Source organism: Falco rusticolus, chromosome 3, assembly GCF_015220075.1.
Source record: "Falco rusticolus isolate bFalRus1 chromosome 3, bFalRus1.pri, whole genome shotgun sequence".
NCBI lineage: Eukaryota > Metazoa > Chordata > Aves > Falconiformes > Falconidae > Falco > Falco rusticolus.
In genome coordinates this window covers 60,449,485-60,464,854 of record NC_051189.1, presented here as the reverse complement: position 1 = coordinate 60,464,854, position 15,370 = coordinate 60,449,485, and the positions used below count along the sequence as shown (strand labels likewise).

Genomic DNA, 15,370 nt, shown 5'->3' with positions numbered 1-15,370 from the left:
GCAGAGCTGTGGGAGCAGCTGAAGGCACAAGCCAGAGCAGGAAGCACTCGGCTACCAGCCTGCGTGCCAGCATCCACGGCACGTGTGAGCAAACCAGGGGCAGAAGAGGGAATAGATACTTACTGAACTGACATGCACTGCCAGCTCTGGAGACGCCAAACGACTGTTGGCCTGAAAACTAGACTCTTGGTGCTCCCAGCTTTACAGATGAGCTTTATAAAAGGAGACCAACCCTGAGAAAGACTGAAACAAACACCTGATGGGCATGCTATCTAATTTAGCCAGGCAAATGCCTTGTTCCCTTTGATATCAGGATACAGCAGACTAGACCAGATGAACCCACCCAGTTTCCCCACCACCTTTCCTGACCCTTTTGGAGGGTACCTCTGGATATCCATCCATGTGTTGGGCATTCAGCTGGCCCCAGATATAGTTTGAGGAAAACATGAGCTGAGGAAGCCCCAAACCTCCAGATGGAGATGATGGCAAGGCGGTCGAACCACAACTCCAAACTACAAGCCTCTCATCAATGGAGGTTGATGAACCACTGAAGCTGAGAAGAAACAGGTTGCCCTGCACTCAACAGCTTGTTTTCTGAGGCAGCAGCTGAACTACGAGGAAGGTGGGGTCAACAGTGTGAACCTGCTAAAGCCAGCTCTGTTCCATTTCAAGGCACCTCTCGTCGTCCCCCTCAAAACCAAGGCATAGGAAGCTAAGGAAATGGTGCCTGCCTGCCCTGATCTCCTCTGCACAGGGTGCAGCCAGAAAATACATGATCAACAACAGTCCCTGGGGGGTCTAACTAACCTGAAGAACAGGCAAATGGCACTTGGAAGAGGGAGCAGAAGGGAGGTGTTTGAGAGCAACCGGAGCAGAGATGTGGCTCCAGCCTCTCTGTACATGCTTCTCACACCAAGGCATTAGCTTGAGAAATTTTAGAAAGAATACGTCTCTCCAGCCTGTACACTTGCACTCTGCAGCACCCACACACCCAGCTCAGACACAACCCAACACCAGCAAAATTTATGAGCGCTGTAATTTATAAACATCACTGTATGCAAAATCCCTGCAGGTTCAGAGGCCTTCACCCATGAGCAGCTCAGCTAACGCCTATTTTGCTCCCCACTTCCTTTAACTGCAACACACCCTATCCATAAGGCAAATTAACACTTTAGAAACAAGCTGTACCATCAACCAGAGTCTCAGAAAACATACTTTAAATGTAAATAAAAAATGGCCTTTTAATATGCTTTGACCTAAGCCAGTTAAAAGTACTTGTCTGATGAGAGTGAGAGGCTTTTTCTTCTCCCCACACATTTCTCACATGCAGAGTTTCTGGTTGCTTCACACAGTCTGCCTCAGCACTACTTCACTGGGTAGGGCTAAAACTGCATTCATCCTCGTTAAAAAAAAAAAAGAGAGAGTTTATTACCCATTCAACTTCCTAATTTCGGTAGAAAGAATTTACTGAGTTCTCAGAATTACCGTGAAACAAGGTTTCTCAATTTTTCAGCCAATACTAAGAAATCAAAAAGAAGCGCTGGGGAAACATAAAAAAAAAGCCCCGACTGATAACAATATAAACAAAGCAATAAATACAATTTCAGAGACAGTATAACTACAGACTGCATATGATTTCTGGATGACAGCCACAGCATAGTCTCATTCAACAGGCAAGTTATAAGCAGTGGATGGGAGCAGAGAGCTGGTTACCAGCGGACCTGAGCCGATCACGTGCAGCAGCAGGCACCAGCCATGGGGTATTCTCTTGCTGCCCAGTCCGTTTGCAGCAGCAAGCTTCCCCTTCAGAGGCTTTGCAGCTTCTGAAAGTAAAATCTGCCCCGAGTCTTGCCTTCTGCTGCCTCAGAAATCCACTATAGTTGTGCTGCTGGAAACGAAAGCAAAATGTGGCCTCCGCACTCATCTTTTCCTAGAAGGATGTTCCAGTCAACCCAGCCTACTCACTTTCTAAGCAATCCCACACAAAACTTTGGAAGATATGAGTAAATAAAGTTTTGCAGATACATCAGGAAAGCAGTAAGGCCAAGGTCAATATGAAATCCTGAATTCTGTTAAATTCTGAGAAATTATTTACCTACATATTAAATATCTACTACATCACAAAAATCTGATCGTAGCCATTTAAACATAAATTAATAGGAAAAAGCTAGTTTAGGCTTCTGAACATACTTGTTTACTGATACAAGAGAAAAGGCATTTCTCACTTGGTATGTAACTGGATTTTTATGCAATATTTAAAAAAAAAAAAATCCAACCCCAAATCACCAGCCCCAGTCTCCTTCAGCATCCTGGTAGACTGTTCTTTTGAATGGCAAAGCAGAGCAATGGCATACAGAAGTGCTATATGCACACATGCAGTGCAAACCAGAGCACTCTTCACCAAGGAAGAATACAAGGAAAGCCATTTCCCAAGGAAATGAGGCATATGTAGTCACACTAACTGCGTGTCTGGCTGTCTGCCTTTCAGTTCCTTGTGAACTTAAAATCATCGTCCAGTTTTACATGTGATTTCATGTTTCACTACAATGCAAAGAAATAAGTGGCTAGGAAAGAGACACAGAGGAGGGCTCCTTTGATGGAAAGGCTGCAATGATGGACACTTCACACCAGTGACTCCACAAGACAGGCAGCCATGCAAAGTCATGATTCAAAAATTTCCCTCATGATAGTAATTCATGGTTTATTATGTAAACAAGTAACTCTAAGTAGATTACGAAGAACAATTAACAAGGAAGGGGGGAAAAAAAGATCACTTGTCAGTCTCTCTTCTTCTCTCAGACGACTATTTTGTGGACAAAATTTTAGAAGGCATACATCTACTTCATCAGTACAATCTTCTCACAACCACCTTTGCTGTCTGCACTACTTTGGTCCCTCTTGTTCTGTTTTAGGCTACAGCACTGTAGCTACTGATGTACGCACAGCTTCTGCACTTGTGTAGTGTTACTGTCTTCAGCAGGAGGCTCACCTCAACATGTAGACCCCCTTGCACGTATCTAGTGAGAGGAAAGTTCCTTAACTGGTACAAGCCATCCAGGGGTGCATTTTTAACAGCAGTGCTCCTATTTGGGTCGGGACATCTAGGCACTAAGAGCATGAATAGCAACAAACATTTTAGAGTCAAAAGAGAAATAAAATTGTTGGTTTTTATTAACACCAACGCAAACTATAACACTCTCAGTCATACACGTTCAGTATAATAGCTACCCAGAGAAGAAGAGTGGGTACTTCAGCTTTGCACCAAAAGGTCTGACACACGCATGTGCTCTGCTACAGGGATTTGTTCTCCATCCAGCAGAATCCAGAGCTTTACATTATCACAACATGAAGAAAAGAAAACCAGAGAGATTTTCTCCTTGAGAAAACTATTATCACGTTCCCAATTACTCTGAACGTCAAACAATTCTGAGCTCAGTTCCACAGCCTACACATGCAGACGCTGCCCACCAAGGTGGCATGACATTGTCAAAGGTAATAAACTGTTCTCCATACATAGCAAATGGGATTCAGTTGTGGAGAAACTCCTGAGGAAACCTCCTCTGCCAAAGAGGAATCGTCACTCCTTTTACAACGTAGGCTTACCAAACCTCAGACTGTATTTTCAGACTACATGCTAACAGGACACATGCCAGCAAGTGACTTCTTATGAGCAAGAAAATGAAACACAAACAGGAGGCTAAAGAAACAAGCCTCAGACAAGGACGATGTAGGCAGTACGTTTGGAAAAAACTTTCTGCAGTTAAGAGCAGTTAAGCTCTGGGACGTAACTCTGGAGAGAAGATAAATTTTCATCATGAGTTTTTTTAAGAACAGGTGAGACATACATCAGTAAAGTTATAAGAGGAGCTTTAGGGCCAAGGGATGACAGCTGAGCCTTTTCCAGTACTACCTTCTTTGGTCCTACGATGGACAGTCACAACACAAAAATGTAATAAACAAAAAACAAAAGGAAAGGAGTAATGGAGGTCACTTTAGATGGTAGTTAGCAAGCCACCTCCCAAAGTCTCTCTGAAGGACCGTCAAAGTTTCCTCAGGAAGCAACAAAGACAAGAAACTTTGCCTTAGTCCGAAATCTGGCAATCTCTTCTGCGGTTGCCACACACAATTATGTCAGGACTTGGCAGAGAGTTGTAAATCGCTCCTCCAGCTTGCATAAAGAAAAATGTCAGGAGCCAAGGCACATGGTACTCAACGGCACAGCCAGATTAGGAAACCTGGCAGCTGCACACATTTCGGCACTCAGAAACACACCAGTCCCCCTTTGCCCTTCTCTCCTTCACCCCCTCGAGAGGGCACCCACTCAGCACAGAGACATCACGCAAGTCAAATGGGAGCTGCACTTCATTTCACTGCATAAACTGAGCTGCAGCTCAAACATGCTTAGCCCTAGATGCAGGTGGCCTCAGCACAGGGACAACTGGTGTGAACAAACAACAGACTGGACTGAGAGACCAGGAAGAGTTTGGGGTGACAAGCCAGGACTTGGAGCTGATGCTCAAGTGCACTTAAAAAGACGAACACCCTCCACGTCCAGATAACTCACTGCCCAGCAGCAATAATTTACTGGGGGAAGTAGTTTAGGAGCAGGCTTGAGGCCACTTGCATGGCAACATACTCAAGAGAGCTATTGAAGTTGTACCTCCACAGCTCTTGCACCTGAGGCTGTGAGGCACTGAACAATCAGGCAGGCATCCCATTCCTGCCAGCCCAGCAGCAAACTGTACCCACCTCTCCTCAGGGAGCACTGCCTTCTCAAATTCATGAATAGCAAAGCTCTGCCATCAACAACGCTGTCTTCCAAACTGACTCACACCTGGCCTTGAGTTGCCACAGATTTCCTCCCTGTCCTCCTCTTGCTGGCCACTTCCTTGCCTACAAACCCTACCACCATCCTCTTGTTGTGCAGTAATCCAGGCTGCTCCAAATCGTTCCCATCACACCCACAGACAGCTTTAAAAACCCCAAGATTCTCTGGAGGAGGAGAAAGTGAAATGCAGATACCCAAACCCCAGGTTTTTTAGATTTATGCTACAAATCACAGGCCAGGTTCCCTCCTGGCAATGAGGGGTTTCATCCAAGAGCCAGTAACTTACTCCCCATCCCTGCTGCAATGGCTCCAGGCCAAACACTGGCCCTGGAGTACTGCACTAGCTTATAGGGCTGGCAGCATGAAGCACAGCTCTGTTTTCTCTATCCCCCTCTCCTCACCCTCCCATCCAGACCCTCTACAGCCAAACAGGGCTTCAGGGCTTGTGGAGAAGCTGGCTTTGCAATCATTGTGCCAGCTGCAATTTTTCCCCATTGGGGAATTCTGAGCTGGCAGAAACAGCCCAAATCCAGGCCCTTTGCACAGCTGAGGGGCACAGACCATCAGTGATCCTCCCGTCTGATTTCAAGGTGCAGCCTACTAGGGCTTTGTTCAGAAGTGGAGAGGGATACAGGTTTACAAACCAATTTAATCCCTACTTATGACAAGGATAGGAACTCCCCTCGGGACCTGGACACGCCAGACCTGGCTGATTATCAGGGGACCTTCTAGATACAGCACAGATTAACCTACCAGGTCCAGGACCTACCGAAAAGACAACTGTTAAGATTCCTTTTGGTAGATCTGAAAACGTATTTTTGAGTTGCCATCTAGCTTTCAAGCAGATCAGAAGATTAATGCCTACACTTGTTCACATGGACAGTTTCCCTGTTCTGGAAACCTGTCTGAACTTACTGAGGGGATTCGTCATATGAAGGATTCCTCTCTTTCGGGAAAAGTGTATCAACCTTCACGGTAAATGAGATGTCTATGATCAGAAGTAGATGGTTTTCTAGGATTATACCCTATTAAAACTCAGGAAAGAACATCTCACTAACTGCTAAGTGACTGTAACTACAGACACATCTTCCTACGTATTTCCACTGCCACCCTATCATTTTAACCAATCTACAGAGTAATTGCACACTCCTAGTAACATGGAGCTGCTTTGTAAGTTTCTTTTCCTGTCTTAAAAGTAAACAATTGCCTTGCAAAACCTCCAGTACATTTTAATGTTACAAAACAGCAATAAGTAATAGGCAAGAGGAATGTCATCCCACAAGACATTTCATTTCCATAAAATTACAGGATTTTCTGCTGGGGAAGAAAAAATAAAAGACATACCCACATATTCTACCACAGACTCCTCACATTTGTATAAACCATATTTATTTTGCCTCTATGCCATTTTAAAAGTCAAAGGTAGGAATTCTAACCAGGAAAGGAGGAATGGTCACCACTAAATACTTTGAACTCCCCAGTGCCCTGGCACTACGTCCTGGCACTTACTCCAGGCAAGGTACTCACTCCTGCTGGGGCAAGCGTCAACACAAACCAGGACTGGAGTGCCTGCATCTGTTTGGTTTATAAATGTTGGACTCACTTGCAGTGTGTGAACAAGAATCCACTCTAAAACGCCTTCAGTCACGCACCTTTTCTCAACGTTTATGGAGACACAGACCTAAAAGCAGCCTAACTCGCATCGCAAACATTTGAGATGTTTGATTTAAAAAAAACCAAACAAACCAAACAAACAAAAAACCAAACCAAAACAACGGCTAAGTAGCGGTGCTCTGCTAGTAACTGTCAGAAGCGGCGGCTCTGCTCTCCCGGCCGTGTTTGTAGCAGCTCGGCGAGGCGTTTTGCTGTAGCTCCCTGCGAGCAGGGCAGCGCGGGGCCAGCGGAGCCAAACTGCAAAGCTAAGCACATTGCTGCTCCAGATGGGAAACGCGCACACGGGTTCGCCAAAAGCAAAAGAAGAAAAAAAAAAAAAAAACAAACCACCAAAAACACAATGGCAAAAAGGACATTCCCGTAAGGAGGCGAGCGAAAGAAGCTCTGAATAAACCCAGGCAAGTCACGAAACAAAGCACCGACAGAGCACGTCGGTGCCACGGGGCCGAGGCGCCCGGCAGAAGGTGCCAGCCCAAATCCCGTCGCTCGCTCCCCCCGCCTCGCTGCCCACCATCGCTGCAGGGGCTCGGCGAGCCCGAAGTGACCAAACCCGACAGCCTGCCGGGCGGGGGGCGGCCGGCAAACCCCGCCCGGGCGCCGTTCGGGGCTCGGGCACCGGAGGGCCACCGGCCACGGGGCCGCCCCCGGCTTGGGAAGCGCGGGGGGGAGGCGTCCCCAAAGAGAGCCCCTCACCCCTCGCGCCCCCCCCCCCCGCTTGAAAAAAGTTCTGAAACAAGGCAAAACCTGATCAGAACACCCCACCGGAGCCCCCCCGCAGGCCGGTGCGCGGCTGCCAAGTCCCGGCGGGGGGGGGGGGGGGGGGGGGGGCGCTGCGGCCAAGCCCGGGACGGGGAGACGCGGCGCCCGCCGGGGGTGAGGGGGGGGCGGCTGGACCCGTTCCCCCCCTTAGCCAGTCCCCCGTCTCTCTCAGCCCCCACCTGCGGGGTGGGAAAGAAAGGGGGAAGTCGCCCCCCCGCTCCCCTCTACTCACTCCAAGCAGACACACTTTCAGCTCGCGTATCGCCATCATCTGCCCGGGACCCGGCCGCTCCGCATCCCCCAGGCCGCCGCCGCCGCTCCGCACTGCCCCGCCGCGGCGCGGCACAGCACCCGCCGGGGCCGCCCCCGCCGCCGGTCACATGCGCCCGGCCCCGCCTCGCCGCCGCCCGCAGCCCCCCGCGTCCCGCCTGCGAGAGGGCCGGGGCGGGCACGGTGGCCGTAGGGTTGGAGGAGGGCGGGGAGTGTGCTGGCCTCGGTGCGGGAGTTGGGCTGCTTCGGTTAGGAACGATCTGAATCCGTCTGCCCGTCCAGTGGGGGGTTGTTTTGGTTTGACTTCCTATGTGCAGAAAACGTTTAAAAGAGTAACTCCGTTTGTACCCAGTTCTGGTAATACGGACCCTTTTTCGATTAGAACAAGCCGGCCTCAGGTTGGTAGCAGGGCTGCACCCCACACGTCAAAAAGTTGCACTGAACACTGCATCGTGGCTGATGTTAGGACCAGTCCACCGAAATCAGCGAGGTGGGTTTGTAGCCACTCTTCTGCTCTTGGTAGCCAAAATCCTAGAATTAATGGGGAAGAGTTGCATGCCATAACCCCCGCAAAGGACAAGAGTGTCATTTGCCAGGGATTTTAAATTATAGCTTCTGTTCTATAGTTTTATTTTCATTTTTTTTCAGTAATCTATCTGGTAGAATTGCTAAGAAGAAATGAAGGAAATCTTCATTAGTCATTGTGAGATTACTGCCACGTCATTAGGAGCTTCCTGGCAATAAACTCTTGTGGTGTTCATTATGTCACTAACTATTTCCACATGGGGTCCCACACTCGCATTGATAGGCTGGAAGATGTTTGCACTCTTCCAGAGCTCCAGAATCCTAGGCCAAGGAAATGTTTGGAGCAGAGAAGTTGTTATCCCCAAGGAGGAAAACACAAAGCATTTCTAGTGGAGTATTACAGCCTGTCAGGGGAGAGAGTATTAACAGCAGGAGATCAGAGGAGAGAATCATCAGAGAGATGCTTGTGATTAAATTAAGCTTTTCTTTTTTCAGGAGAACTTAGCAAAGAGAAGCAAAACACATCAGGTTTTCAGACAACCAATGTTAGGATTCTGTCTGCTCACTGGCTTTCCACAAGGATGCATTATACAATAAAGTTTTTCAATAAGCAAATAAGATACACTCACTAACACAGAACAATTACAGTTTGCACTCATAGCACAACTAAGTTCAAGCAGCTTGACATTTCAGTCAGTAATTTATTCTACAAATCAACAGCAGGTGAATTTTTAAGGTTTTACACCATCCTACTCCAGCCTTTCTTTCAGTTTTAAGTCTGAGTTGAATGTTGCTCCTCTGACTTGGATTCAGACTTTTCCACTGTTGAGGGACTGAGATTCTGAGATTCACAGATGGTGTTATGGTTCAGGATCACCTTTCCATAAATTCTTCTCTCTTTTTTTTTTTTTTTTTCTTTTTTTTTCTGGTCACATCTTCAAACAGAAGTCATCTCTCCCTTTTCTTTGGTTGAGAATTTGTAATTTTTGATGTGTGGGAATTTTTGCTTATTGTACATGTGAAAGAGTTACATTAGATTCTAATCAAATCTGCATTAGATTGTGGATTACAGAAAGAGACTGAGAAGTGGCATGCTATGTTCAAAGCTGTTCAGTGCTGCAAGCACGGCTTGAGTGTTTGTCCATAGGTGCGCTGGGATTAACCTGCAATGATGTAATGGCAATGGCAGCATCCATAGAGCAGGTTAATGCACTTTACTGCATGTGCATTGACTCTGCAGCTTTAACTGAGGTGCCTTAACATTCTAAAGCCTCTCAATGCCGACGTGCACTAGAGTACAATTAATAGAGTTCCAGTCTGGGAGAGCACTTGCTTAAGCCTATCCATTTTTGACAGTAATACATCCTACCAAGTTCAAAGGCATGTAAGTACATGCCTAATTGCTGCCTTGACGCAGTACCACCGTAATACAAAACAGCGCCTGAGAAATTTGCCCAGGAAAGCAAGTCAGATTCCCATCTTTCCTCTTATCTGGGGAAACTTCTAAAATATGGAGTTGAAATGGGCGCCCTCGCTAAAAAAGGTTAAAGCCCAGACCTCAAAAGCTTACTTCTGAAGATAGCAAATAACTATTTAGCTACTTACAAACAAGCACATTGTTTAAAATAGTAGCACGAAGGTGACCCAGTGGAAGCTGTTCAGGCTGAAACAGCAGGAGAGAGAGTATTAAGGACGGGCAGTTTTACTTGCACAGGCAAAAAGACTGAAGAGCCAAACAAAAGAAGAACAACCAGAGGAAAAAAATAACCTATTCTATACTCATTTAAACAAAGAGTCTAGGAACAAAACCAAAACAACACACAAAAAAAAAGAAAAGGCAAAAAATATGCCCCAAAACTAGGGAGATAAGAAGAAAGAAAACTAACAATATAAACAGACACGTGCTCCAGTATTAAAAAAAGCTAATGACATTCGTTCTTCCAGGAACTGGCATAATCCTTGTGTTTGTCTGCATGCAAACGCTGTGGTCAGGAAAACATTTTTGAGGAATTGGTCATGTTGCAGTGTTTTCAAATGTCTGGTTAAAAGCAAAGGAAAACAAGTCTTTGCATCCTAAAGGTTTTCTTTTTTTCCCTTTTGTAGCGTCTCAGTCAATGAATAATTATAAGTTTTGAAGCAATGATTTACCTCACTTCTTTCTACCCAACTGTATTTTGCTTTTGGGAAATACAAAGCCAAGTGGCTTTGTTTTTCAGCAGCCTTTCCTTAGAGTTTCAAGTAATCTCTTCTCTCCTCAGAAATAATTTCCCTCAGTTTCCAGAAACTGGAGAAGCCAGACCATCCTTTAGTTTATTCTAATTTTATAACAGTGCAACTGCACTGATCTCAAACTGGTTACTCCTTAGTGTGAGAGATTTAGGTCCTCAGAGCTGAGATTAAGCCAGAAAGATGTGATCTGGCTCAAGGTGTTTCTGAGTGTGATAGCTGGAAAGTTTGTTCAGGCCTGTCTCTGTCTGGAAATTCAAGGCAGTACTAGTCACCTTGGGAGGGTAGGATTGACTCATCCTTCACTTTGGACTTTTTTTTCCCCCGGCTTAGACAGCTAAAGCAGGACTATCCTGTCACTCACCCTATTTTTTTCAGTGTGACACCACTGCTTTCATGTAACAGAGGAAGGAAGGCGGCCTCCTGCTTAGGGGCACAAGACCAGGAGTACAGAAGGCCGGGTTATTTCCCTGCCTGCGGTGCTGCCGTGCTGTGAGGCCAGGGGCTGGGCACCTAACCGTGCTCTGTCCCGGCGTGTGGCCATCCAGCTGTCTGGGGCAATGGTGGCTGGGGCTGCTGCTGCCCTCCTCTTTGCCCCTGCCTGCATGTTCCTGCCCCTGTGGCTCGTGCTGGTAGAAAACTAGTCCTATGTTTAAAAGTTTTCTACAAATTCAGCCTCTTCCTCTACAAGTGGTGCAGTGGTATTTATTGAGTCTGTACTGGTAGGAAACTGGATGCCTGTGGGGTGCTGTTGATGTTCCCAGGCTTATAAAGGCATCTGCCTTCCTCCCACTTTCTCACTCCAGTGAGTGACCTACGTAGAGAAAAATCCATCCAAGACCCTGACGCGTACCCAGCTCCCGAAACTGCTGTTGTCTGTCCCGAGCACCCGATGAGTTACTTCCTTTCTCCCACTGTTGCGTTCCCTCTTAATTTCTTGGCAAGCATCTTCCTCACACAAAAATGTAATCCCTCCTCTTCGATGGCAAATTCAGTCCAGGCCCTCCTACTATGGGCTGCCATCCCAGCCCTTATTCCCAAGACACAGAGCAGGAGGCAAGTTAACTCCATGCTGCCCAGGGAAAAATGCCTCCATGTCCCATGGCTGACACAAATTCTCAGTACACTAGTGACTGCTGCCACAGAAATTTTGCTGGTGCCTGCCCAAGGATCTGCCAAAATCTCTCAAAAGGAAAGCAGCTGCTGCTGAGCAAGAAGTTCTTGGAGCAGGAGGAGCAGCTTCCAGCTCAGACCCTAGATCCCATGCAAAATCCAGTGTTATGAAATGGCTAAAATTCTGGAAGAGGCTGTTTTTTGTTCATTTGTTTACTTAATCACCACAAAGGTTAGAAAAGGGCTGCCTTGGAAAGGCGGCGTGAGACTCCCGAGATAGGAAAACCAGGGAAGTATAGGAATGATCTGGTGGAAATTGAGGGCCTGATTCTGATTTCAGTCACATAGGTCTTAAGCCACTGCAATTTTTTTTTAACTTGAGTAGGGTTATTCCACTTCATTTCACATTAATTAAGCCCTTCATAGCCTACTGGTTCCAGCATTAATGCCAGTAGAATCTGCAGCTGCCTGTTGTTTTGTTGTAGGGTTGCTTCATGTTTTAACATCTCTTGTTTGTGGCAATTTATATGGTCCAGTCACTCCCTCCTGAAGAGAAAATCTGCTGGAAAAGGTTGGAGGGGAGTAAACCTCTGCAAGATCCTACTTGCAGCTTCACTGCCAAGTACTTTGAAAAGCAGCATTACTGCTGTTGAAAAAAACTTGGGGGTTCTTTCTATAAAGCTTACCGGCTTGTGATAGACCTTGTAACAGATGCACTGCTCCTAAAGCGCTTGGGAAAGATTTTTGGCAGTATAGATGTACATTGTCAAGAGGGTCAAATTTACTCTACTGGTTCACTGTTAATCCCCAGGGCAATCTCTCATTGCAGGAGAATGGTAATGAAAAGTAATGCAAGTTTTCTTTGCATTCTTTGCAAGGGATGTGCCATAGCCCCAAGCTGGTGGTAGCACTACCTTTCTTCACCGAGACTGTGAAATGGGGAAAGAATCAAAAAAAGCTTTTTTCTTACAGCTGAGAAACAGAAGCTGACGTACAAATTGAAAGCACTACAAATGCTATAGGCAGTTAACCACCAAGAAAGAACAAGAACTAGCTAAAGTAAAATATTTGCTCAAAACCAGACATAAATTGTATAATTTGATGGATTTAGTCTGGAAGTTAGGAGTAGGGCTTTCTGAGGCTTTGGAAAATTTTTCTAATAGTAGCTGTCAGAATAAAAAACAAAAACTAATTTAAAAGTAGAGCTTTATATATGTAACGAGAATTTTCAGAGATGACCTGAAATAGCACAAGTCAAGACACAGTGATCCAATAGATTATTTGTCCATACCACTAAGTAAATTTTCCAATCAACATCAGCTGTTGGGGCTGGACATCAGGCCCAACATGTCACAAATGAATCGTTAGAGCTCTTTCTACTGTGATTGAATATACTGATGTATTTCACTCAGTCCAGCAAAAGCCGTCCAGCTGCATCAGCCTGTCTATTACCTTCAGCCTTTATATCACTTAGGCAGGATGGATTCATACAATCAACTCCTGATGAAAGCTCCAGATCTTATTATCAATTTACTTTTCTATATGAAAATTATACATATACTAATGTGAGCCATGGTGGTGGATGAGTCCTTTCTCTTGTTACACTCCATACAAAAGCATGCCTGAGCATGCATGTGTTTGCAATGTAAACACCAGTCCAAACAAAAGATTGTGGTGTTTTCATGTACCGTGGTGCAGTTCAGAACAGGGGGTTCCTGACCGTGGGCATTCAAGGATGCAGTTCGTTTGTGTCTGTGGTTGTTGTAATATGTTTCGTTTTGCAGGTCCTCTCTTTGGGCTGCCAATTTTGAGCACCGTTTGAGAAGACATTATGATGATTGTTAAGAGTCCATGGAGGTGACATGAACTGTCTCAGTTTACTTTTGGTGGTGTTGACATTGGGTTGCTCCATTCTTTTCACGCTTCTGATATAACTGATACCTGTTAGTTGCTGCTTGGAAAGGGAATGTAGAGATCAGCTTCGCCCAACTAGATGTTGTCTGACTGGAGTGACAACTGCGGAGAGACTTCTACTTCAAAATGCAGGGAGGACAGCGATACCTTCTTGCCTTCCAGCACGCTGTGGGAGCAGCCCAGTGAGGGTCATTATAAATTACAACTGGATTTACTGAATGGCAGTGCTGTTTCCTCCTAGCAGTATATTCTACAGTACACTATTCTCATAGAAAATAGAGTAGTATCTAGTAGCTAACTTTGCCCAGTCTACCACCATTAGCTTTGTATGGGGTGAAGGAGCCTGTGTTTACTACCAAATGAAAGGAGGGCATCCACAATTCTCCTTTTAATTAAGCTTAGCCTTGTAAACTGTGAAAAGGGTATTATATTAAGGCCAATGTTCTATTGTCAAACAAGCAGGCTGCTATTGTGCATATTGCCAAGGGGAGATAACAGGGCTCTTATACTGTCAGAAATTTGTCCTGCCAAGTGGGCATCAGGTTCATCTAAAACATGCCCAGCGTGTGTGTGCTGCCAGCCAGAGGGCGTTTGAACTTCACATTGATTTTTCTCATTATATCCTCGGGCAATGAATGCACATTGGTAGTGCTTCCTCTGGTTACAGAAGAACCAAACAGGGATCTTCCAAACAAACCTCAAATGAAAATTTTCAAATGAAAATGCATCTATCCATGCTGGCCTGCCAGTAGTTTAGGTGGTGAGTAGGGTGTCTGTAGCCAGCTTGTGGTGTCACTCCTATGTTTTTGCCTGTATCAGTGGAACTGTTCATTATCAACAACTATGAGGCAACTGAGAAGGAGAAATTAAAATTCAGTTGTAAGCCAGGTGGTGACTGAGGAGGCTTATTGACTAAGGTTGATTCATTTGTTTAGATTTAACAGTGAGAGGTTTCTTTGCAGTCCAAACTGAATAGGAAAACAATCTAAGAAAGAAATCTCAAAGGAACAAAAATCTGATCAAGAAGTTCTCATGAATTCAAAAAAATCTCCTACAGCATGAAAGATAGTCCCCAACTCCCCACCCGCTCTCCCCCCCCCCCCCCCCCCCCCCCCCCCCCCCCCCGCCCCCCATCCTCCCCCATCTCCCCTGGTTCTGCTATGAATGAAATTCATGTGTGTTCAAATGAGCTTAAGACTGAGTTTGGGAGTGTGACCTCTCCTCTTCCCACCACCAGTCTAAACAGTTCTGAAGTGCAGAGGATGTTTGATGTAAACTCCAAATCTCCTTTTGGGTCTCTGTTCTTTAGGAGGACAAATTAACCCTTAAAGAAACCTGCAGTTTTGACCACATGAATTATTATTATTGCTGTTATGATGTCTGTGTTTTTCTTTTCAGAACAGGTCCTTGTTTAATATTTATTCCAATTTCCATGTACATCAGTGGTAGTACTGCCTGTTTATGGACTTCAGAATTTGCCTTCAACATAGATAATCTGAGTTTGTTCAAACCTAAAAATAAATGAGAAGACTGTATGTTTTGTTTTGTAGGGTTTTGAATATTTAGTAATAAAATATTTTACAAGGAGGAAAAGAATGCACTACTTGATCAACAGCTTTGTTTTTCTAATGAGGAGTAATGATATAGTAGTCTCTTCAAATAAGCGATGACTTCTCAGGGCCTTGACTGTACCAAAAGATGCTGATTACCCAGACATAACTAAGAGACTAACGTGAAGAGCAGAAATTGGAAATATGCACAATGCAGCATATTTTATCAGTCCAGGTTTTTTACCCTCCCCTTCAATCATTTTTTTGTGGTTTCGTTAAAGGTGATTGAACAGTGATGCGTGGATCAGGTCCAAAGGTCCTGCAGTGTCTGAAGAGGCTCTAAATGTTATTTTTCAGGGCAGTTAAATGCCAAGCAAAGTTCTATACTAAGCTTGCATTCTAAGGGTACACAGACATATCTTCACCAAGTGGCACCCAGATCAGGAAATCACATCTCTCACCTTCACAGCTAGAAAAGTTTTAAGAACTGATGAGAATTAAAATAATAAAG

At 45.4% G+C, this 15,370-nt stretch overlaps 1 protein-coding gene across 2 annotated transcripts in view; it reads right to left on the bottom strand.

Moving 5' to 3' along the window:
* Window positions 1-7,613, bottom strand: part of RAB31 (RAB31, member RAS oncogene family) — a 75,061-nt gene extending 67,448 nt beyond the window's left edge. The window contains exon 1 of one of the 2 annotated variants that reach the window (XM_037379937.1): window positions 7,494-7,613. In XM_037379937.1, coding sequence (XP_037235834.1) covers window positions 7,494-7,532 — 39 coding nt within the window. In that variant the 5' untranslated portion in view covers window positions 7,533-7,613. The remainder of the gene's footprint in view (window positions 1-7,493) is intronic. The other variant, XM_037379938.1, reaches the window with a different exon arrangement.
* Between the last annotated feature and the right edge of the window lie 7,757 nt (window positions 7,614-15,370).